Below are 26,280 nucleotides of genomic sequence, written 5' to 3'. Positions count from 1 at the left end.
GAATGTTTATTGTTAATGTGTATTTTTATTTTTTTTGTAAATCTTTCTTTTTCATTTATATTTAATATTTTGGTGTTTTTATTATTTTTTTTGTAACTTTTTTTTTTTAACTTTTAGTCCCCTTAGGGACTTGAACCCTTGTCCTATTCACCCTGATAGAGATCTATCAGGGTGAATAGGAGCTCACACTGTCCCTGCTGCTGTGTGCTTTGTGCACACAGCAGCATGGAGCTTATCATGGCAGCCAGGGCTTCAATAGCGTCCTGGCTGCCATGGTAACCGATCGGAGCGAATCCTGTGGAGGGGCGCACTGCAACTGGGGTGGGGGGGCCCTATGCGCCACCACTGGGGGGGGGCGCACTGCGCCACCAATGTCTGATACTGGGGGGCTTGGGGGGCGCACTGCGCCACCAATGCCTGATACTGGGGGGCTTGGGGGGGCGCACTGCGCCACCAATGAAGCTTAATCTCACATTTATTCATATACAAGAGGCGGGAGCTGGCTGCAGGATCACATAGCCGGCTCCCGACCTCTATGAGCAGTAGCTGCGATCCGCGGCACCTGAGGAGTTAACTACCGCAGATCGCAGCTACAGCTCATAGAGGCCAGGAGCCGGCTATGTGATCCTGCAGCTCCCGCCTCCTGTATATGAATGAATGATAGATTAATCTTCATTGGTGGAGCAGTGGCCATAGCTCCTCCCCTCCTCTTGTCCCCTGTCCTTACATTGGCGGCAGCGGCAGGAGCAGCACAGGGGGAGGAGACACTGCTTCCTTCTCCCCTGTGCTGCTAAGGGGAACACGGAGAGCGCTGACAGCAGCGCGATCTGTGTTCCCCATACACTATCGGAATATCGGCAAAATAGATGCCGATACCGATAGTGTTCAAAATCCTGAATATCGGCCGATAATATCGGTAAATCCGATAATCGGTCGATCCCTACAAAAAAGTCCTTGTCCTGCGGGATACAGCGCAAGGCAAGGGATAGCATCGGAGCATGAAATACTCTGATGCTCCTGTCAGAGGGGCCGGAGGGGTGAAAATGAGGATATGTCTGGGTTCAGAGCCCTTTAAGTGGGATATACGGTACTTAGGATACCTGCACATGGGCTGTCTTGCAGAAATTCCGTACAAATTTCCATACGTTTTCACACCAAATCTGCACTGAAAACCGCATATGTGGTTGCATTGATAAGGGTTAAATCCTCACAAAAAATCCACAGAAAGAATTGACACAGAACGAAAAGGCAAAGGGCCAGATTTATCATTAGCTCAGGTCAGAATAATGGAGTGAAAAAGTCCCAAACGCTAAAACTGCGCACAAATTTGCGACTTTTTTCTGCTCTGCACTATTGCTCGCCAGTTTTCTGAAAGTGGGCGTGTTTTCTTATGTAAATGAATCTCTAGACAGATTTACTATTGGGACTATTTAAAAAGTCGCAATATCACTCTAGTGAGGACCATGCTTGACTTTTTAATAGAACATGCGACTTTTTCATAAAAACATGCGACTTTTTCATAAAAACTTGCGACTTTTGTAAAGCTGCTTACTGACGGATAAACTGCTACCGTCAAACTACATTTATTAAAGTCTTAAAGGGCCGATCATAAATCTGACTTGGCTAAAACTGACTTTAGCCATATGTTAAAGTGGAGTGAGCTGTCAGGGTAGTGATAAATTTGGCCCAAAGTGTTCCTGAGATTTGTCTTTGCTGGTACTGTATTACATGGCAGAGAATCTGCATGGGAAAAAAGTGTGTAATCTGCAATGTGTGCTCAAGCCCTGAGTACTGCTGATATCCATGCATTAGACACCCACCGATTTTTGTGGGTGCCACATAATGCATCACTTTTTCCCTTTGTAGAAAAGTATGCCAAAATAGTTCCTCCAGCGGTAAAAGCTGATCAGATTGTTCCAGCCATGGGGCATGAAATAGATTGTATCTTAATCTTTCTGGTTCTCTCTACATGACAACTAATGGGTGATGGATCAATTAAGTGATGCAAAATGCACCTGTTGTACAGTCTTATTTCACTGCAATATCAATGCTTCTTTGGTAAAAATCAGGTGTTTCATTACGGACATCAAATACCGTGGAAACAACACAGAATTCCCCAAGTGTGTTGTGAATCAGTACTCTTCATTACGTGGAGGCCCCAGTTCTGTATAACAACCAATGCCCTCATATGAATAGAAACATAAGCAGTGTGTGTATTTTGCCATGCAGCATCTCTGTCAGAGGGAGCTCCCAATATGCTGCCAGGACCCAGAGAGGAAGCTTGCGGATCCCGCTTCTCCTGCCCACACAAAGTGATTGACAAGGTTTCCTTATATGACTGTGTATACAGGGAGAAAGGTCATTTAAAGGAAATGTGTGTTGTTTAACCCCTTCAGGGCACAACCATTTTTCACATTCCTGACTGAGCCTATTTTTGCAAATCCGACACGTGTCACTTTATGTGGTAATACCTTTGAAATACTTTTACTTTCGGATAGAAAGATTCTGAGATTCTTTTCTCGTAACACAATGTACTTTAGTCGATATGTTTTACCTGTATTTATAAAAAAAAATCCAAAATTTACTGAAAATATTTTAAAAATTCACTATTTTCTAAATTTTTATTTCTCTGCTTTTAAGGGTCCAGTCACACGTCCGCAATTTGTTTCCGCATTTTGCGGAACAGAATTGTGGACCCATTTATTTGTATCCGGAATTGCAGATCCGCACTTCTGGGTTCGCAATTCCGATCCCGAAAAGAATTTGCAATAGCGGACAAGAATAAGCATTTTCCAATAAGTGCCGGCGATGTGCGTGTTTTGTGGATCTGCAAAACACACAGACGTGTGAATGGACCCTAAGATGGATAGTGATGCCTCATAAAGTCGTTATTTATTAACATTCACCATCTTTCTACTTGATGTTAACATCATTTTGTGAATTTTTATTTTTTATTTGAACATTAGAAGGTTTTAGATTTTTAAAAGCAAATTTTCAAATATTGAAGTCGCTTTGTGGGGCTTAGGTAGTAGAAACCACCTATAAATAACCCCATTTTATAAACTCCCTCGAGTTACTCAAAGTCGATTTTACAAATGTGGTTAACCCTTTATGTTTCACAAGATTTAAAGGAAAATGGAGGTGATATTTCAAAATGTCCCTTTTTTAGATGTTACATTTTAATCATTTTTTTTCCTGTAAGGGTACTTTCACACTTGCGTTGTTTGATTCCGGCAGGCAGTTCCGTTGCCTGAACTGACTGCCTGATCAGGCAAACTGTATGCAAACGGATGTCATTTTTTCTGACTGATCAGGCATTTTTCAGACTGATCAGGATCCTGATCAGTCAGAAAAATGCCTGATCAGTCAGAAAAATGCATTGCAATACCGGATCCGTTTTTCCGGTGTCATCAGGCAAAACGGATCCGTTTTTTTTTTTTTTTTCATTTTTAAAGGTCTGCGCATGCGCAGACCGGAAGGACGGATCCGGCATTCCGGTATTTTGAATGCCGGATCCGGCACTAATACATTCCTATGGAAAAAAATGCCGGATCCGGCATTCAGGCAAGTCTTCAGTTTTTTTCGCCGGAGATAAAACCGTAGCATGCTGCGGTTTTCTCTTTTGCCTGATCAGTCAAAACGACTGAACTGAAGACATCCTGATGCAAACTGAACGGATTACTCTCCATTCAGAATGCATGGGGATATGCCTGATCAGTTATTTTCCGGTATAGAGCCCCTGTGACGGAACTCTATGCCGGAAAAGAAAAACGCAAGTGTGAAAGTACTCTAAGGCAGAAAAGGTTAACAACCAAACAAACCTTAATATTTATTAGCCTGATTCTACAGTTTACAGAAGAACCCCATATGTGGTTGTAAACTGCTGTATGGGCACATGGCAGGGCTCAGAACCATTTTTTGAGAGCCATAATTTTTTTTATTTTTCTGCCGATCGTCTTTTGTGAACTCAAAAAACATAAAATCCTACAGCCACTTCTTGGTCTGTACAGATCCCTTTACTGCAGCTACCTGCTTATCTGTACACAGAGGTGATATCATTACAGACAGGATTAGAATGATCGATAAGACAGGATCCACCATTTACAATAGCTGATTATCAAACATTATCTATTCTTTCCTTGTACAATGCCCTCTGTGCAGGTCGCAGAGCATGCCTAGAAAACTTTCCCATAGAAGACAATGAGGTTCCCTCCTGACCATTAGGCTGCCTTAAAGCAATATTCTTAATTCTTTGTAAATGCTATTAAGAACAGCTCAGGCAAGATTGCCAACCCCTCCCCCTTAATCATGTTCAGGGAATAGAATAAATAAATAAATCTGCAATCAGAAAATAAAGACATTAGAAAAATGGTTAACTCGCATAAAAAAATATTGGTGACATTTCCTTTAAAGGGAACCGGTCATCAACTTAATGCTGACCTCACTGACTGGCAGCAAATAGTGACAGAAATGCTGATGTCAGCGGTGTGTCACCTCTGAGCTAAAAGTCAGTGGTTGCTGAGAACCAGCATCATAATCATTGCAGCCCAGGCCTGGAAAAGAGTCAAATCTACCTGAGAAGAGTCCCGGTTATACATAATCTCCTGCTCTCTCGCCTATCTGCTGATGATTGGCAGTTCTCTCCTAGAGAGAAAGCGAGAAAACTCGGTAGAAGACTGTCAGTCATCAGCAGGTGGGCAGGAGAGCAGGAATTCATGAATAACCATGACTCTTCTCAGGTGGCCGGGACTCTTTTCCAGGCCCAGTCTGCTATGATTGTGAGTCGGCAACCACTTACTTTTTACTTATAAATGACAGACCGCTGAAATCAACTCGCCTGTCTCTACTTTATTCTGCCTTTAGTATGGACAGCATAAAGGTGATGACAGGTTCCCTTTAAGGTCCTTTTACACACACACACACACACACAGACACACACACACACACTGATGTTTCAGGCAATTATCAGGAACAAACCAAACACTCCTGATAATTGCCTGATCATCAGCCGAGATGAGGACTGCATTTAGCAGTTGCCTCTGTTGTATGGGGACAAGCGATCATCACTGACATCAGTTGTCCCTATAGAAAATCACTGTTTCTGTGCAGCAGATCCCTGTTTCCACAGGCCAATCTTCTGGACAGATATGAAGATTTTAGGTGCTGGCCAAAAGACACAATCACACAAGCACTTGCTTGTTCATCAGATGATCACCGACACCTTTTACACAGACCTGTTACAACCTTTTCTGCAGTATCTGCTTGGAAACCATGCCTAGAAGTGACATGGCTGTTTTTTTTTTTTTGTTGTTTTTTGAATTTCAAATCTACGTGTGGTAAAAATCCACACCGCATAAACTACAGCACAGATTTCCCATTGACAGCAGAGGCTAGATTTTAAATAGATTCCACACAGATTTCAGCACTGCATATGAATCAAAATCCGCCGTATCAACATACCTTAATATTATACTGCAAACCTGCAAGCTTTTTATTGTATTGTGATAATATTTTAGTAGTGAATTTAAGGCATTGCTGATGACAGTTACATTGATTCTTCTGGTTGTCTCTAGTTTGAAGAGGGAGGGGATACGAGTACCTGTAGGTAGTCAGATTATTAGATTATCATGGTTGATTAAAATAATGCCCTCCTTCCAAGGACAGAAACATTAATGGTTTTATTATTTCCACACTCAGGAGAAGAAGATATTTCAAATTCCATGGATGCATGCAGCCAGACATGGGTGGGATGTGGAAAAGGACGCTCCGTTATTTAGAAATTGGGCAATTCATACAGGTATTGAATATGAGAATTACAATGCGCTTAACTAGACTGCAAACTGTGTGGTCTATGTATCTGTATGTTTTCTGATGTCAGTGTGTTTTTAGGTAAATATCAACCTGGAGTAGACAAACCAGACCCAAAAACATGGAAGGCAAACTTCAGATGTGCGATGAACTCTTTGCCGGATATAGAAGAGGTGAAGGATAAAAGTATGAAGAAGGGAAACAATGCCTTCAGAGTCTACAGGATGATACCAGTTGCAGAAAGACCATCGAAAAGAGGTTTGATCTCACTATAGCCATCTATTATCATTCACCTGAGTGATCAGCGGAGAAGTTGCATGTGATGTTTGTGCATGAGTAATGGTAAATTAGTGTTGGCAACTTTAATTGTTTACTATGAGGCAAAACATTTACAAGCAACCTAGGTGAAAGAGGAGGAATAACCGCAAAAATATACAGGATTTTGATGGAGGGAAAGAAAAAACGGATTACAATACTTGCCAGGGAAAAAGAATTACAATCTCTTACGGAAGAGAAGTGGAAAGATGCTCTTAGAAGTTATGCTAAGGTCTCTGATAGGGGTTCACATAAGATTTCACAGTTTTTTATAGTTCATAGATTACATCGATCCCCATGGATGTTGAAAAGAATGGGCGTGAGAGCTGCGGATAAGTGTCCAAAATGTAGGGGAGAGAATGCAGATTTAATACATTGTTTCTGGAGATGTCCCAGATTGTTCAGATATTGGACAGAAATAGCGGAGACTGTATCTCTTCTTTTGAAGGTTCAAATATCCGAAGAGCCAGTAATCTGTATATTAGGGGCAACTGAACATCTGAAGTTAAATAAAAAGATACGATTGGTTCTGAGCAAAGTATTATTCCAAGCGAGACTCCTTATACTTAAGAAATGGCTAAAGGTAGATCCTCCGACAGTAGGACAGTGGAGAAAAGCAGTCGATAACTTGATTAAAGAAGAATGGGGGATGGAGGGTCATAGCAAAAAATCGCAAAACCTTGACGAAGTATGGAAAAAATGGCTACTTTAGGGCTGGATATGTTTTTTTTGTTTTTTGTTTTTTTTTCTCGCCCCCCTCCCTCTCCCTAGGGGTGGTGGGTGGGTATTGGGGATAGAATAAAGGGGGAAAAATAAAGGTGTAACTATTTATTGTTAATATGGACTTTTCATGTGTTCGGGTACAAATGTACACGTTTTTATGAAATGGAAATAAAAAGATTTAAAATTAAAAAAAACTTACGACGTAACGTATATTCTGCCCCATGACTTTTTCCATAGTCAACAATTATAGTTGCGTTTTGATCACAATTTTACCAGGATTTTTATTTGGACATGGTGTTTGACACAAATGCATAACCTTAAAGCAGTCCACAAATTGTCAGTGTTGTCTAAAGAAAAAAGAAAGCCACAATCCGTTTAGTTGCAATAGCCGACTGTTTTCCTATATTATACATCTGTTCACCCTACAATAAAGGGTTGTACCTGGTGACTTTCACCACCATTTGTCTGGACAGAAAAGTTGTTGGATATACAATGTATTTGAAGTATTCAGAGCCTTGCACTTTTATTCACATAATGTTATGTTACGGCATTATGCCAAAATAATAAAAAAAAAACATTTTGCCCCATCTTTCTGCACTCAGTACCCCCTAATGTGAAAGTGAAAACAGAATTTTTTAAATCTTTGCTAACATATTGAAAAGGAAAAACTAAAATATTGCATTGTTATAAGTATTCAGACCCTTTGTGATTACATCCTGATGGCCTCCCGCTCTCCCCCAGACCTCAGGGGGTAGCCAGTAAGGGTGCCGCAATGATGAAAAATCCTAGTGACGAACGTGAGCGAAAAAAGTGAATGGGTGTCAGTTTCAGCCAGAATTATGAAAATTACTCATTTTACGCCAGCCGTAGCTGAGCTAAAGAATCGTGAGTGCCCTCAAAATGTGTGAAAGTGAAGTGAAAATGTGCGGTCATTCAGTCTGCACCCAAACCCAGTGAGTTCAGGCACCCCAGGGTCACCTGGCGCTTACAAGCACTTCTCAGCCCATGGCCTCAATCTGACAGCCCTTGGTCAGCCTCACATCTTCAAGTAGTTATTTCAGGACAAAAGAAAATAACTACTCAGAAAAATGTAAATGAGAACAGCTTTTCTAGTTGCAAGGCCTTAGGGGGAACCTCTGGGTGGGTACTATTTCTATTATGGAGACCAGTTGATATACGTGATGACTATTGTAGGCTAGACAATGCTCCCTTTTGAGGTAAAATATATGCAAATTATCATGTCTAACATCTTCTGGCATCAGATTGGTTTAGTAAAGCTAATTTTAATATCTTTCCCAGAAACCCAGAGGGGCATTTTCTAGCCTACAAGACTGTGCACACATGCCCGGCATACCAGGTGCATCACCTGAACTACAATACTGCGTACGCATACTTTGTGTATAATGGGCTCTCCATAATTAAAAATAGTACCCCTTAGATAACACACATTGTTTCGAAATACACATTTCTGTACTAGTCTGTCTGTCTCTCTCGCGCAAATGTCAAACAAAACAAAGTCTGTTTCGCTCGTCTGAATACTTATGTCCATGCAAAATTATAGTTTTTCCTTTTTAATAAACTTGCAAATACTTCTGAAATTCTCTTTTCGCTTTCTCATTAAGGGAGATTGAGTGCCGACTCATGGGAGAAAACTTTTTAAAATTTTTTAGCTCAAGGCCGCAATATAACAAACTGTGAAAAGAGGGTTAAGGGTTAAAGGGTCTTAAGGCTTTACAAATGGGACTCCCAGGCTATGAGCTGTGCGCTGCGATTGGCCAGCGCTGCAGCAAGAGACACGCCTCCTACAAAAAATCAGTCCAGTACAACAGAGGGAGCTGCAGACACCGGAGCCTATACCGGGCGAACGGAGCGGCACCCAGACATACTAGTTAGTGCAGGGGGACCCCTGGGCGCCGCTCTGCCCGCTGATATAGTTAGTTTTTCGTTTTTGAACTAGTGAAAGGTCCTCTTTAACACCTGCAGTCTTCTGCTCTTCTTCCTCCCCGAGTGTCCTTATTACTACCACAGTGCTACAAGTGCCCAATTAAAGGGAGTCTATTCACAGGAAATTCACTGTTAAACCAGGCACAACACCTTGTAGGACTAACTCAAGTGAATGATGCCTTTAACTTAGTGATCTGTTGCATCATTTTGGAGAATTCAGATTTTTTTAAATCCATAGGCAAACGAGCAGTTAAGTGCACCAAGGGTGGACCCAAGCCTCTGAGTGTTCCTCCTGTTTCCTCTGTCAGCCCCTCCCTCTTATTGATTGACAGCACCAGGTTCCTGCATGATCACGGCCAGGTTTCTGCTTGAACACATATCATTTGCATATGAAAAGACAATGCTCAGATGTGCATCTTACCTATAGATAAATCCAGCCCTGCCTACCAATAATGTTTGCCCTTTTATTTTTCTAATGAGGTTTACAAAATGAAAACCTTGGCTTGTTGATATGGACAATATTGGTCTACCTTTGAACTTCATGTTACAGTTTACATATTAATATATTCAGCATAAAGAGATGCTTGTTCAGTGCCTTCACTTAATTTTCTCGAAATGTAGTCTTTCCTCGAGGCACTGAGCAATAAGCTGATTCTGGCAAATCTGCCTTCTACAGTGCAGCAGAAAACATTGTGTTATAAGAACTCAGCTTAGTAAATGACATATATCAAAACATAAAGGGTTGTTCTTGTCTTATAAAATAATGGCATATCGCTAGGATATTTATTAATTGTCAATGAAGAGGCTGCAACAGTGATATAGCTATGCATCCAAGTGAATGGGGCCATGCTGCTGCTCCTTGCACATCCAGTGGTCTGGTGAAAACTATGAACTATGACACAGCGCTAAAGCGTTGCTACAGCCTCTTATTCATTGGTGGGAACCCCCAGAGGTTGGACCTCCAGTGAGTATACAAAATAAATTGAGCATCCTAACCGTTTTGGTTAGTTACCACCATACATGAAAAGGTTACTGATGCTTTTACATATCTGTGAATAAAACTTTTTGAAAACTGCTGAAAAATATTCTGCCAGTTATATGACATGTATTAGTTCCTTTTCCCTCAAAGTAAAATGTTTCCAATGAGGACTACCTCTTGAAGCTCATCAAGAGAATGCCAAGAGTGTGCAAAGCAGTAATCAAAGCAAAAGGTGGCTACTTTGAAGAACATAGAATATGACATATTTTCAGTTGTTTCACACTTTTTTGTTATGTATATAATTCCACATGTGTTAATTCATAGTTTTGATGCCTTCAGTGTGAATCTACAATTTTCATAGTCATGAAAATAAAGAAAACTCTTTGAATGAGAAGGTGTCCATGCCCGTTCCTTTTTTTTTTTTCCGGGCTTATATGCGGAACCATTCATTTCGATGGGGCTGCAGAAAAAACGGGAATGTCTGTGTGCGTTCCGTGTCCGCATGTCCGTTCCACAAAAAAAATAAAACATGTCTTATTATTGTCTACGGAATGCACACGGCCGGTATTTGTGCTTTGCAGATCCGCAATTTGCGGACAACAAAACAACAACAGTCATGTGCATGAACCCATATGCTAACTGAGAAATCATTGGATATATTAAAGGCCCCTTTACATAGCCCAATGGAGCACACAATTGTTGGGAAGGAAGCATTCCTTCCCGACAATCGCCTCTCGTCAGTAGAGGAGCGATCACTAATGCCATTGCTCATCCCCATACTGTGTCGTTGTTTGCCTGCATTAGACAACACGATCTGCTGCTGGTAAATGATGATTTAGGCGTCTGCACCAACGATCCTGTTACCCCCATCAATGAACGTTTTGCTCGTTCATCAGGTAATCAGTGGCACCTTAACAGCGGTAGATTATCGCCAACAAACGTTCGTATGAATGCTAGTTATCAATAGTCTACTGGAATATTAAGCATTGTAAATGGGGTGTTTAGCGGGATTTTGATAAGTATTGATAGTTTTTGATACAACGGTAAAGTAATAATACACATAATAAGGAGATTGCTAGATGTAGAAACATGAAAATACTGAGATACATGGATTGATTTCAATACAATATCAGTCAAAATCTCAGAAACGTGTTCCTTATGTTTGATTATACATTGTCATTCTGATGATAAGCCTTTCATTTTCCAAAGCTGTGTACAAAGAATATATTGATCAGACTTCTGCAACTACAGTTTTATAGCAGTCACTAAGAGGTTTTTTTGTTGGCCAGATTGTGAAACAATAAAATGTTGAGCAAGAGTTGTTTTAGGAAGCACTTAGTCATATTATGTCAGACATATGCTGTAATAGTACAGGTAGCACCAAAGTCTAATGAAATAAGTCTGCAGTAACCTGGTCTCTGTATATAGATGTATATGTACAGTCGTGGCCAAAAGTTTTGAGAATGAGACAAATATTAGTTTTCACAGAGTTTGCTGCTAAACTGCTTTTAGATCTTTGTTTCAGTTGTTTCTGTGATGTAGTGAAATATAATTACACGCACTTCATACGTTTCAAAGGCTTTTATCAACAATTACATGACATTTATGCAAAGAGTCAGTATTTGCAGTGTTGGCCCTTCTTTTTCAGGACCACTGCAATTCGACTGGGCATGCTCTCAATCAACTTCTGGGCCAATTCCTGACTAATAGCAACCCATTCTTTCATAATCACTTCTTGGAGTTTGTCAGAATTAGTGGGTTTTTGTTTGTCCACCTGCCTCTTGAGGATTGACCACAAGTTCTCAATGGGATTAAGATCTGGGGAGTTTCCAGGCCATGGACCCAAAATGTCAACGTTTTGGTCCCCGAGCCACTTAGTTATTACTTTTGCCTTATGGCACGGTGCTCCATCGTGTTGGAAAATGCATTGTTCTTCACCAAATTGTTGTTGGAAGAAGTTGCTGTTGGAGGGTGTTTTGGTACCATTCTTTATTCATGGCTGTGTTTTTGGGCAAAATTGTGAGTGAGCACACTCCCTTGGATGAGAAGAAACCCCACACATGAATGGTCGCAGGATGCTTTAATGTTGGCATGACACAGGACTGATGGTAGCGCTCACCTTTTCTTCTCCGGACAAGCCTTTTTCCTGATGCCCCAAACAATCGGAAAGAGGCTTCATCTGTGAATATGACTTTGCCCCAGTCCTCAGCAGTCCATTCACCATATTTTCTGCAGAAGATCAATCTGTCCCTGATGTTTTTTTTGGAGAGAAGTGGCTTCTTTGCTGCCCTCCTTGACACCAGGCCATCTTCCAAAAGTCTTCGCCTGACTGTGCGTGCAGATGCGCTCACACCTGCCTGCTGCCATTCCTGAGCAAGCTCTGCACTGGTGGCACTCCGATCCCGTCAGCTGAATTCTCTTTAGGAGACGATCCTGGCGCTTGCTGGACTTTCTTGGACGCCCTGAAGCCTTCTTAACAAGAATTAAACCTCTTGAAGTTCTTGATGATTTTATAAATTGTTGATTGAGGTGCAATCTTAGTAGCCACAATATCCTTGACTGTGAAGCCATTTTTATGCAACGCAATGATGGCTGCACGCGTTTCTTTGCAGGTCACCATGGTTAACAATGGAAGAACAATGATTTCAAGCATCACCCTCCTTTTAACAGGTCAAGTCTGCCATTTTAACCCAATCAGCCTGACATAATGATCTCCAGCCTTCTGCTCGTCAACATTCTCACCTGAGTTAACAAGACGATTACTGAAATGATCTCAGCAGGTCCTTTAATGACAGCAATGAAATGCAGTGGAAAGTTTTTTTGGGGATTAAGTTAATTTTCATGGCAAAGAAGGACTATGCATCTGATCGCTCTTCATAACATTCTGGAGTATATGCAAATTGCTATTATAAAAACTTAAGCAGCAACTTTTCCAATATTTATGTAATTCTCAAAACTTTTGGCCATGACTGTAGATAGATCGATAACTACGGTAGCTAGAGATGCTATTGAAAAAATGTGAAATCTAAAATAGTTTTTTATTTTTTCCAGGAAAAAGAGCAAAAGCAGAAAAAGAGGAAAAGTTAAAACAAGAGCAGGTATGTGTTTTCAGACATTCTTATTGCTAATTGCATTGGCACCATACTATCATGGTGATGTTGGCTGCACTGTCAGACTAGTACACCAGAGCATCTTTTGATGGCCCAAGACTGACATGATAATGGGACAGTTTGCAGTTTAGGGGCCTATAAGATATAGCAGGCAAGCCAATGTGAAGTTTGTCACTTGCTCCAATGATATGAGAAATGTTTGCACTGGAAAGTGGTCATATATCTGTTCTATATGGAAAGACCCTGGATCCACTGAATTATTTCCTCTGGTGGGATATCTTGACGTGCCACTTATTTGACTCATCCTTCTCTATGCATGGGACTTACTCCCTTTCAAAAAGATACAGTATTAGAAAAGGTAGGGGGGATCTCGATGCTCGGCACATGGCGGTACTCGGCCGAGTGCCGCATGTGCTCGAGCGCCGTGCTCGAGCTCCATGCTCGAGTCTCCTCCCCGCAGCTGTGCTTAATTGCTCAGTGTTAGGGCTCATGCACACGACCGTTGTTGTTTTGCAGTCCATTTTTCACTGATCTGTTGTTCCGTATCTGAATTTTTTTTCCTCTGATTTTAAGTCCTCTTCCGTTCGTTATTGCACAAAACATATCCGTATGGTTTCCGTATTTGATCATTTTTTTGCGGATCGTATACAGAAACAGTAACTTATTAATCACCAAACACATGAGCAATATGGTCTGGGCATAGCATTTCTACAGTATGGATCCGCCAAATATGGATGACATGCGGATGTTTTACTTGTGCGTTCCATATGTTTTTGCGGACCAATTGAGTTGAATGGTGCCTCGGACCGTGATTTGCGAACAATAATAAGACATGCGCTACTTTTTTGCGGAACGACCATGCGGACAAATGGAAACGAAATGCACATGGAGTAACTTCTGTATTTTCTACAGCCCCATTAAAGTAAATGGTTCCGCATACGGTCCGCAAAAAAAACAAAAAAAAACGGAACGGAAGCAGAAAGAAAATACGTTTGTGTGCATGAGCCCTTAGGGAGAGCTGTGCATAGGAAGGGACAGACAGTGTAGGGAGGGTAATAGGAAGATTTTTATACAAAAAACTTTTCAGAGACCCGAAAGTCCTTTTAAGGACTATTGTGTGTGACAGCAGCAATATATATTTTTAGCGCATCCTGCACTAAATACCGTGTAATAGGCCGCTGCGGACAGTTACATTTTCCACGCCACATCTCCTTTTTAAAGTGTGCGCATCCCTACAATATCAGTGACATCCAGTGTACCTTTTTCCGTAGACACTGCGAACAGAGACATTACCTGTGGTACCTGTCCTGTGTAACGTTTCCTAATCACAAATACCTTTCTAAAAATGTTTGCACATACTGTACGTGTGACATACTTTCAAGCATATATAACATTTAATATGAAGAAGGTGAGCAGTAAGGGACAGGGCAGTGGCCGTGATGCTGATGGTGCATGCAGAGGCCGTGGCCTGGGCGCTGAGAAACTGTGCCTGCTGCCAGAGCACAAGAAAAACAATCATTCACGATACCTACCTTTATTTCCCAGTTTGCAGGATGGCGCAGGACACCACTCTTGAAGTCAGACCAATGCAACCAGGTGGTTGGTTGGAATGTAGCAGATAATGCTTCCAGTCGGTTAAGCACCACCCTGTCTACCACCAAGTCCAGTCTCGGTAGCCAGGAGTCTGGTCAACACAATCCTCACCCTGATCCTCCTTCATCCCACCATGTACCGTCTGGCCAAACAAGTGATCCTGCACTCGGATATTCCGAGGAGCTCTTTTCATCGCCATTACTTGATTTGGCTCTCTCACCAAGCACGCTTGAAGAGGGACATGAGATCTTGTGCCCTGATTCCCAACCTCTTGAGCATCCACAGTCACAAGAACATGACGGTGGGGAACGGCACTTGGTGTTTAAGGTGGGTAATGATGAGACACAGTTACCAATGAGTCTACCGCAATTACTGTCTCAAGAGGTTGATAAAGAGGATGAGACACAGTTGTCAATCACTGAGGTTGTGGTTAGGTCCACAAATCAGGAGGATGATCAGAGTGAGGAAGTGGAAGAGGAGGTGGTGGACGATGAGGTCACAGACCCAACCTGGGAAGGTGGAAAGCTGAGCGAGGAAAGCAGTACAGAGGGGGAGGGATCTGCAGCACCGCAACAGGCTGGAAGAGGCAGTGGGGTGCCAAAAAGGAAAAGGCGAGCCACACCAAACAGGCCTGCAACTGTTCCAACGAGCACCCTCTTGCGGAAATCTCCCTTGCCAAGGGGTAGATGTTCTGCAGTATGGCACTTTTTTGAGAAAACTGCGAACGACAAAAGAATAGTACTTTGCAACCTGTACGAAAATGAGCTGGGTGTGAACACTAGCAGCCTCACCACCACCAGCCTGATCCGCCACATTGCATCCAAGCACTGTAATAAGTGGGACAAACGTCTGGGTCCACAATATGTGTCTGCGGGTCACACCACTGCCTCCTCTTCCCCTATGTTACGTGCTGGCCAATCCCCTGTCGAAGGTGCAGGCCCGAATGCCTCCCGCCCTGCACCTGGACCTTCGCAAGCACCATCAGCGACTACATCCACTTCAGTGCCCCAGCGCAGCGTCCAAATGTGCTTATCCCAGGCCTTTGAACGCAAGCAACATACTAGCCGCCAAACCACAGGCCATAGCACTAAATGCACAGCATTTCAAACTACTGGCCCTCTAAATGTTGCCATTTAAGCTTGTGGACACTGAAGCCTTCCGCAGCCTGATGTCGGCGGCCGCCCTGCGTTACGCAGTCCCCAGCCGCCACTATTTTTCAAGGTGTGCTGTGCCCGCCTTACACCAACATGTGTCCCGTAACATCACATGTGCCCTGACCAACGCAGTTACTAGGAAGGTCCACTTAAACACGGACACATGGACAAGTGCATTCGGTCAGGGACGCTACATTTCCCTGACGGCACACTGGGTAAATGTTGTGGAGGCCTAGAGTGAGTCGTTCCCTGGGATGGCACAGGTGCTACCGACGCCAAGGATTGCGGGCCCTACGTCGATCAGGGTTTCCTCCAGCACCTACATTAGTGGCTTCAAACCCCACCTACATTAGTGGCTTCAAACTCCTCTGATTTATCCGTGTGCAGCACCAGTCAGTCATCAGTTGGTAGCTGGAGGCAGTGCAGCACTGCAGTGGGGAAGCGGCAACAGGCCGTGCTGAAGCTGATATGTTTAGGGGACAAACAGAACACCGCCACAGAGCTGTGGCAGGGGATAAGAGACCAGACTGAGCTGTGGCTCTCACCACTCAACCTACAACCAGGCATGGTTGTGTCTGATGATGGCGGTAACTTGGTGGCGGCTTTGGAAGCTCGGCAAGCTCGGACACATCCCATGCCTAGCCCACATGTTCAGCCTTGTGGTTCAGTGGTTTCTCAAAACCTATCCCAATATGCCTGAGCTACTGGTGAAGGTGCGCCGCGTGTGTGCATATTTCCGCAAGTCATCGACAGCTTCAGCTGGTCTGTCAACGCTGCAGCAGCACTTAAAATTGCCAGCTCACCGGCTGTTGTGCGACGTGAGCATGCGCTGGAACTCTACGTTCCACATGTTGGCCAGGCTTTGTGAGCAGCAGAGGGCAGTAGAATACCAGCTGCGTAATGGTCATCGCCTTTCCAGTCAGCTTCCGCTATTCACAAGCGAGGAGTGGGCATGGATGTCTGACTTCTGTGAGGTTTTAAGAAACTTTGAGGAATCAACACAGATGGTGAGCGGCGATAAATCTATTATGTGCATAACCATCCCACTTCTGTGTCTACTCAAACGCTTGCTGCTCACAATTAAGGACGACGCTTTGCATGTGGGAGAGGTGAAAATGGGGGAAGACATTACACAGGGTGATAGCCAGACCACCCTCAGTTCGTCTTCTCAGCACAAATTGGACGATGAAGAGGATGAGCAGGAGACGGTTGCCTCCGCTACAGAGGGTAGTTTAATTCCATCTGTTCAGCGTTGGTGGGCAGAAGAAGAGGATGAGGAGATTGAGAGTGATCCTCCTGAACTGCCGCTCTACGCCTTGGAGGTGCTGGCCTGCCCTGCCGCCAGCGTTTTATCTGAGCGGGTATTTAGTGCTGCTTGTGGCATTATAACAGATAAGTATATCCGCCTGTCAACTGAAAATGCTGACAGGTTGACCCTTATAAAAATGAACAAGGCCTGGATTGACCATGACTTCTCGACTCCACTAGAGGAAAGCTGATGAACATAAAGGCACTTTAAATGTGCTTATTCGTCACATATAATGCCCTCGCATATATGCCCTTCGCATATAATATTTTACAGGGTCAGCTTACCAGCAGGTTATCTAGAGTCACCAAAGCGGCAGCAGGCCCTCACACATAATGTTTTAAGGCCATCAATCATAATTTTTCAAGGGTGTGTATGATGCCCTCCTTTATGTGTAACAAAGGGTGTATTGGAGTGCCGGTTCCTTGTAATTTTTGGCAGCCCCTTCACTTAGTGCATAGGCTTTATGAGTGTAGGAGTCCCACTACCTGAACAATTGTACCACAATGTGAATGAGGCCCTCCTTTATGTTATATACCGGTTGTATCGGAGTGCCTCTTCCTTGTAATTTTTGCCAGCACTTACACTTTATATACATGTAAATATACAGGAAAGAATGTTTCCTAACAATTTTTCCTCTAAAATCGATTTTGTCTTCGGTTTGGTGCGTATTATTGTCAGTGTGTAAAAGTCGCGTACTACTCTGACAGCATCGTTCCCAGCAGTGACCTGGGAGTCCAAGATGCACCCAGACATCCTCCCCATGCTGTTCCCGAACCAATTCAGTGGTGTTTCCATCAATTTCTGACCTTTTCCTATGAACCAGGCACCCTCCCCTCTTCAGAGCAGGGGGTGTCTGGTTTAATGCTCGGGTTTTCCCATTGACTTCCATTATACTTGGGTGCTGGGTAGAGCATACGAGCATCCCGATGTGTTCGGCCCGAGCACCATGGTCCTTGATCAACACTAGGGGGGATATCTTTAGAGAGTTAATAATATAACCAAAAAGATAGCTAATTATAATGACTTATTTAGAGGGATGATTGGGAATGAGAGTTGTACATTCTCAAGTCATTGCCCTGTGTAAATACGATACGTGAACAAATGCTTATTTGTCAAGTTATCACCTCTTTCTTGTGGCACTAATTATTATTTTTTATTTCATCGACCGGTGCTGGTTACCAGGCCAGTCCTGGGGTCTGTCTCAGAATTCTGACATAGATTTTGGTCTTGGTCCAAATGTAAAAGTATGGCTTTAGGAGACTAACCATATGTGAAACTTGTTTTTAGATGTGCAGTTTCACTTTGATTCAGTGGGTGCAGGAGGAATTATTTTTAATGCCGCGTTAGGTTCTTTTATACCTGAAAATAAACATATTCTACAGGCAGCAGATGCCAACAATGGATTTTGCATTTGCAGTATATTTTCTGTTAAAAGGGAAGAAATCAGGATTCTGATACCACGTGGACCCTTGTCTGCACAAGTTACAGAAAGAGACCGGGTCATGTATATAGAGTATCATTTTCACATAACTTTTGGAAATGGAAAAGTAATGCAGTTTTTTTCCATACCCAGTGCAAATGCAAAATAACCTGTCTGCCATTATATGAACAATGTGTTTTACAATCGGACCATTTCTGAAAGCTGTTGACAGTCATACTTTTTGGACACCTTTTGAACATGAAAATGCGTTTTATGCATATGTGGCTCAGCATCTGACATCTCTTGAAAATGCATGGCCCATGATAGAGCATTGTAAAAATTATTGCAAGCTGCATTTGACTATTAGGGCTCATGGACACAGCAAAAACCCCTGTGGAGTGCCATGTGTTTATATTAAGGACTTGTAGGCACCCTGTGTGCTGCGCTACTCTGAAGGGGCAATACTTTTAGTAGAAAAAAAATCTACATAATATGGCATATCGATAGGATATTCCATAAATGTCACATAGGATCAGGTCCCATCTAAGGGACCTAATCCTATCTTCAAGATGGGTCACTGAAGGGAAGGGAGGACAAGCTGCACATGCGCTGCCACCCTGTATTCACTGCTATTGGGCTTTCAAAAATAGCTGAGCGCACTGACTTCTCAGAAGTCCTATAGCAGTGAATAGAGAGTACACTGCATGCCGATGTGCTCTACTTTCACTTCGGAGCCACATTCTGGAGATAAAACCAGGTCCCACAGACGCCACCTTCAACTATCTGACATTTATGGCATATCCTGTCGCTGTGCCATAAATGTCCCAGATGGGAATGACCCCTTTAATTATAAGCCTCATAGTGCTGCAGATTATATATATAATATATATACAGCAAAATGTTCTTTCTTTTTATTGTTTTAACTAGACAAAATTCATAGGTGTAAAAGTCTATGTTGTAATATTTGTAGGGTTTTTCTGGCAATTCTGATTACAGTATATCATTCAATGCCAAATTTCCTGGCCTAAAATATTTAAAGAGAATGTATCGCCAATTTAATTTTCATTTTATTATATTTAAGAATATAGACAAAAGTAGAAAGAAAATCTGAGAATTGCTGATATCCACCAATCACAGGGCAGCTTTCATTCCGAACAGTGCACTTGGTTGCTCTGGGCAAAAAAATAAAATTTTTCTTTTAGACAGTTTCATAAATCTGTCCCAGTGTTTTTTGTTTTGTTTGTTTTTTACGTAACCTTCTTGCAGTCTTCCTGCCTGCCTTGTTTGTGTAGACACGTGAACGGCAGAAAACAGAAAGTGTCAGTCTATTGTGTGTGCTGTAGTGGTTAGAGTGTAAACGGTAATATGTTAATTTTTATATGGGTAGTCACTAGGGCTGGGCAATTAATCGAGAAAAAACTAAACTGAATATCAGTATGATTAACCGACAGCAATGTTGTTTTTTCGGTACAGTTTTTCCTTGACCCTTTAGTGACCACCTATTTACGGCAGCCTTTGGCTGGGCCACTGCCTTATCACAGTGGAGAGTCGGGGCTCAGCTCTCCCATGAGAGCCACACTCCAGCTCTAACAACCCGGACCAGCAGGAGTGCTGATCCTGGCTCTGTAACCCTTTACATGCCTCAGGCAATGGCGTCCAACTCATGTAAGTGAAGGCAGAGGGAGCTGACTCCCTCTGTCTCCAATCATAACCCTTTAAATGCGATCGCAAGATGCTGATGTGTGTGTATAGCCAGGCCTGGATCTGGTGTAGGCCCCAAGCCTGCCTTGAGTGTTCCCCAGCAGGCTGCACCTCTCTGGCACAGCCTGTTGGTCAATGTTATTATAGCACTGACATTAAAATGCATTGCACTATAGGGATACTGCATTGTATTTTAGAAACAATCAAAAGATTGCCTTGTGGGACTAGTAAGTGGTTAAAAAAAGTAAGAAAAAAAAATGATTAAATAAAAAAATTGCAAAAATAAAATCTACCCCACGTTTGGTATTGCCGCGTCCATAATTACCTACACTACACAAACAATATTGCCAATAATATTGCTTCAGAGATGGATGGCCCTGCAGAATGGTCATGGGTGGGGGAGGAGCAGCTTCCCAATTTCCTCCACTCCTCTGTTCTGGAGGTGGAGGGGAGATGCAAACAACCAATAGGAATCCAGCCAGCCCCAGCCCAATATACAGCCTTCCCTGCCTGGGATATATTTGGGCTGGGCCAGACCAGTATACAGCCTTCTCTGCCTGGGATACTGTATATGTGGGCCAGGTCAATTCATACTTAAGCATATATACACAGGAGTATCCCCAATAGAGAAAAAAAAAAAAAAAGCCTTATTTTTTAATGCGCAAAACTCAAAATATGATCTAACCATTGGTGTCAAATAACACTCTGTGCTAAGCCACGCCCAATCCACACCCCAAATAGTCATTCAGTATTCAGAATCAAGGTTACATGTTTAATTAATCGCGATTTTTCATTTTTGTTGTAATCGCCCAGCCCTAGTAGTCACATAGAAAACCCAACCCCAAATTACTACAATTTTTTATAAAAATGGAACTTAAATAATGTAATTCTTTTTCTATTGATACATTCCCTTTAGGAAAACAAACTTGTGTGAAATTAGGCTCATTTTCTCAGCTTGGAGCTTTATTGTTCATATTTATCGAAGAACCAATAGCAGTTTATGGAAATGCAGAAATCCCACATGCCATAATGTTTACTGTCATCTGTTACTATATTCTAAATGATAGTTTAATGAGCACATTCAGTGACTCAGTTGTTTGTGTTTGACACAGGATGAGCTGAGCAGGACGCCGATGTCAGCCATGAATGGGGCGTGTACAGCTACCTCTCCGTATACACTCATGTGTTCAGCAATAAAAGTAGAAGTGGATAGTACTATAAATATTCTAGGTAGGTATCCCACATGCCTGTCTACTTACGAGAAGCAAGTATATGTAATGCTCATTATTTTTTTCCTTTATTTTTTGAATCTTTCACCACTAGATTTACAGTGCTGCCCATAATTATTCATACCCCTGGCAAATTTTGACCTAGTTACTTTTATTCAACCAGCAAGTAATTTTTTTATGGGAAATGACACAGGTGTCTCCCAAAAGATAATAAGACGATGTATTGTGGGAAAAAAAACATTTCTCAGCTTTTATTTACATTTGAGCAAAAAGTGTCCAGTCCAAAATTATTCATACCCTTCTCAATAATCAATAGAAAATCCTTCCTATAATTGCAGACCAGCTTTTTCCATGTGTCCACAGGTATTTTTGCCCATTCATCTTAAGCAATGAGCTCCAAATCTTTCAGGTTGGAGGGTCTTCTTGCCATCACCCTGATCTTTAGCTCCCTCCACAGATTCTCAATTGGATTCAAGTCTGGGCTCTGGCTGGGCCACTCCAAAACGTTAATGTTGTTGTCTGCTAACCATTTCTTCACCACTTTTGCTGTGTGTTTTGGGTCATTGTCATGCTGAAATGTCCACTGGTGCCCAAGGCCAAGTTTCTCTGCAGACTGCTTGATGCTATCGTTGAGAATCCTCATGTATTACTCTTTTTTCATGGTGGCGTTTACTGTGATTAGGTTCCTTGGTCCATTGGCTGAAAAACACCCCCAAAGCATTAGGTTCCCACCACCATGTTTGACAGTGGGAATGGTGTTCTTTGGGTTGAAGGCTCCTTTTTTACGCCAAATGAAGGAAACCTCATTGTGACCAAACAATTCAATTTTAGTTTCATCTGACCATAACACAGAAGACCAGAAGTCTTCTTCTTTGTCCAGATGAGCTTTTGCAAAGGCCAAGCAAGCTTTTGTGTGCTTTATCTGGAGAAGTGGCGTCCTCCTTGGTCTGCATTGTGCAGTGTCCATCTGCCTTGAGACATTGCAACCAGCAGAGCCCAGATTCACCAGGATGTCCTTGGTGGTGATCCTTGGATTCTTTTTCATCTCTCTAACTAACCTCCTGACCAGCACATGTGTCACTTTTGGCTTCCGACCACGTCTTCTGAGATTTTCCACAGTGCGGAATATCTTGTATTTTTTGCTCAAATGTAAATAAAATCTGAGAAATGTTTTTCCCCCCCACAATAATGCCTCTTGTACATCTTCTTATTATCTTTTGGGAGACACCCATGTCAATTCCCGTCAAAAAATGACTTGCTGGTTGAATAAAAGTAACTTTTTAAGTCAAAATTTGCCAGGGGTATGAATAATTATGGGCAGCACTGTATCTTCTAGATAACTAAGCCATTAATGAGTACTGACTCCAATGTATGGTAGCATTCAATGGGACTACTGGGAATCTGTTTAATGTTCAGAACTTTTAAGATACAGCCAGACTGGGTGGCAGTGACTGATTGGTCTTTTAGTGTGCATCGCTAACGGCCGAGCAGTTTTACAGGTTAATGGGCGGCCATAATCATTAAACACCGAATAACCAATTAGTTTCAGATGAGCTAATAGAATATTGCCATGGGTTGCATGACCGCGCCATAGCTGTCCAGCCTGTCTGAACCCTTGTTAGCTATGTTAGCTGCCTGGTTAAGAGAAAAAAAATAAAGTGTAGCTATTTGGCTAGTCTTTCTTTCAAGCCGTGGTCTGGACCTATCCCCATAATGTCAACATTAGAGGTGATTGTTCATGCATCAAAATACAGCCCCATGGTATCTTGAAACATAGGGGCACATTTATATTAGTAAATGTGGGCCATAGTTCTGCGTTCATACTTTCCCTCAGGATTTGTGAATTGCATTCCCCCAGGGACGTGACCACCACTCACCACCTATTTGTACAAATTGGGAATCAATTTGATTATTATTATAAAAAAATAAAAAATTATGTACAGTATTTGGGTGGAACCAATAGTTGATGTATTGTTATAACAGTAAACAAATATGAACACCATTAGTAATGACAATACATCAAGACATTGAACTATTTATAGTTTATAAGGATGCAATTTATATAATTGGGGCCCCATTAATTATGAATTGTATTTCATGGATTAATTATGGAACATTGATTTATATATTTTTAGTCATGAAATATTGATTTTTAGTTTTGCGTAGAAATCATAAATATACATTTGTTGTTCTATATACAATCCATTCTAACATTAAATGGAACAATATCTAAAGATCTTCAGCCACTTCTCTACTGATACTGGCAGCACTAATTGGACAGTGTTAGATGCACCCACTACTGGTAACACCCAGTAGTACCATTATAACAAACTGCTGGCAATATATTTGTAAACTTCTAGCAGGAATAATAGAGGAATGGGAAAACAAGGAGTCATAAGAATAAATGCTCTGGAATTATTACATGAGGAATGCCAGTAGTTACTAAAACTCACATGTTAAGAGGGGTGACAGGTCTTCTTTAAAATGTGGGGGGTTTCAGCCTGCACAACCCTATGCAGGTGCACATTGCTATGGCGAAATACAGATACAAACGTAAAAACACAAATGCAATCGCACTCTGCAACCAGCACTCTGCCCTGTCTCTATGCTGGATGTTGAATGAGGCATTGGTGTACATTTTGGCCAAAGCGTAATAAGCCACTCAAGGTCGCCTCCATGAGTGGTCCCTAACTCTAGTTCCTACCTTTTATGGGCCATGACAGCCACACAAAGTCCAGGGAGCACAGGTACAGCATGCACGCCAAGCACACTCTGCTTTTAACCCCGTCCGGTGCCATTACAGCTTTCATCGGATCCAGGGATGCAAGTGCCAACATGCATGCTGAGCCCACTATATACTTCTCCTGGAGCCAAATGGCTACTGGGAGGTGCTATATAAGCAGACTCAGTTTTATACTGACTTTAAAACCAACCTCCAGGGCAGACTAACTGGTCAGGTGTGCATGACTGCTTGGAGATCGCCACGCCTCCAATATATACTACAAAGAGAAAAATGTGGGGGGTTCAGCCCGCACAACCCTATGCAGGTGCACATTGCTATGGCGAAATACAGATACAAACGTAAAAACACAAATGCAATCGCACTCTGCAAACCAGCACTCTGCCCTGCCTCTATGCTGGATGTTGAATAAGGCATTGGTGTACATATTGGCCAAAGCGTAATAAGCCACTCACCACGTCAAGGGCGCCTTCATGAGTGGTCCCCAACACTAGTTCCTACCTGTTATGGGCCATGACAGCCACACAAAGTCCAGGGAGCGCAGGTACACCATGCACGCCAAGCACACTGTGCTTTTAACCCCGTCCGGTGCCATTACAGCTTTCATCGTATCCAGGGATGCAAGTGCCAACATGCATGCTGAGCCTACTATATACTTCTCCTAGTTTTAAAGTCAGTATAAAACTGAGTCTGCTTATATAGCACCTACAAGTAGCCATTCGGCTCCAGGAGAAGTATATAGTGGGCTCATCATGCATGTTGGCACTTGCATCCCTGGATCCGATGAAAGCTGTAATGGCACCGGACGGGGTTAAAAGCACAGTGTGCTTGGCGTGCACGCTGTACCTGCGCTCCCTGGACTTTGTGTTGCTGTCATGGCCCATAACAGGTAGGAACTAGTGTTAGGGACCACTCATGGAGGCGACCTTGACGTGGTGAGTGGCTTATTACGCTTTGGCCAAAATGTACACCAATGCCTCATTCAACATCCAGCATAAAGGCAGGGCAGAGTGCTGGTTTGCAGAGTGCGATTGCATTTGTGTTTTTACGTTTGTATCTCTTCTTTAAAATATGTTTGAAAAAAGTCAAAGAAAAAAGTTTAAAAAAAAAATTCAAATAACCACCCCCCCTAAAAATAAATAAACAATAAAAAGTAATCATGGGCACCGCCATTTCCCAAAATGGCGTACTATTAAAATATTAACTTATTTATACTGGCTGATTCAACATTTTTTGTTGCTGCACCTCCAAAAAATGTCATAAAAATGTATTGAAAAGTGATGTACTCGCCAAAATTGTTTGATAAAAACTACAGATTGCCCCGCAAAAAAAAAAACACAGCTCCGTGGACATAACTATAAAAAAAAGTTATGGTTCAGAATTTGGTGATGCAAATAAAAATATATATATATATTCCAAAGTTTTTATTATTTTTAAGTATTAAAACACAAAGAAAAAATGTGGTATCGTTGTAATTGTACTGACACTGAGAATAAATGTAACTGGTCAGTTTTGCCGCATAGGGAACACTGCAAAAACTGAACCCATAAAACTGTGGTGGAAACCCATTTGGAATTTTCCAGCTTCTTACTACATTGTATGCATAAGAAAGGACAACTTATCCCACAATAAAATAAGCCCTCATACAGTATGTGAACAGAAAAGGGAAAACGTTATGGCTCCAGGAAGGCAAGAAGTTAAAAAGGAAAACACAAAAGTTGTAAATTGTATTGTAATTAAGTGATTAATTTGTAGTGGACAAATAAATCGAAGTGACTCAGTGACCTTACGCCAGTGTTGTCTTAAATTGGTTTTCCAGGAATAATTTAAAATGGCCGCCAGCAACCTGTCCAACCCATCATTCCTGGGGAACCCATTTAGGCAACTTCTTTAGTTTCATCTTGTCTATAAAGCTTCTTTCAAGCGGCTGATGGCAAACTCATTCATGTTCTAGACATGAACACGGACGAGTTTTTAATGGACCACACACAGATGGAGTCTGTGTAGACTAGACTAGTTCATTTTAATGAATGAGTCTTGCAGGAAAAGTGGACAAATTCAGAACATGCTGCAATTTTCTTGGCATGGTTCATCCAGAAAGTGGATCAGTTGAATGGGTCAGTGACCATTGCTCATGTTAAATTGGCCTTAACAATCTTAACAATCATAATTTGTTATTTGTATGTGTTGATTTATACATTAAAGGGGTATTCTCACCTCAGCCTTGCATGGCAGAGATGAGAATATCCATCTTT

At 42.1% G+C, this 26,280-nt stretch overlaps 1 protein-coding gene across 5 annotated transcripts in view; it reads left to right on the top strand.

The window, feature by feature from the left end:
- The window catches only part of IRF2 (interferon regulatory factor 2), a 100,202-nt gene that overhangs the window by 44,080 nt on the left and 29,842 nt on the right, over positions 1-26,280 (top strand). For all 5 annotated transcript variants that reach the window (XM_044297487.1, XM_044297462.1, XM_044297470.1 and 2 more), the window contains 4 exons: positions 5,698-5,797; positions 5,890-6,066; positions 12,821-12,867; positions 21,169-21,286. In XM_044297487.1, coding sequence (XP_044153422.1) covers positions 5,698-5,797; positions 5,890-6,066; positions 12,821-12,867; positions 21,169-21,286 — 442 coding nt within the window. The remainder of the gene's footprint in view (positions 1-5,697; positions 5,798-5,889; positions 6,067-12,820; positions 12,868-21,168; positions 21,287-26,280) is intronic.

Source organism: Bufo gargarizans, chromosome 1, assembly GCF_014858855.1.
Source record: "Bufo gargarizans isolate SCDJY-AF-19 chromosome 1, ASM1485885v1, whole genome shotgun sequence".
NCBI classification, from domain to species: Eukaryota; Metazoa; Chordata; class Amphibia; order Anura; family Bufonidae; genus Bufo; species Bufo gargarizans.
This window is presented reverse-complemented; position numbering and strand designations above follow the sequence as displayed.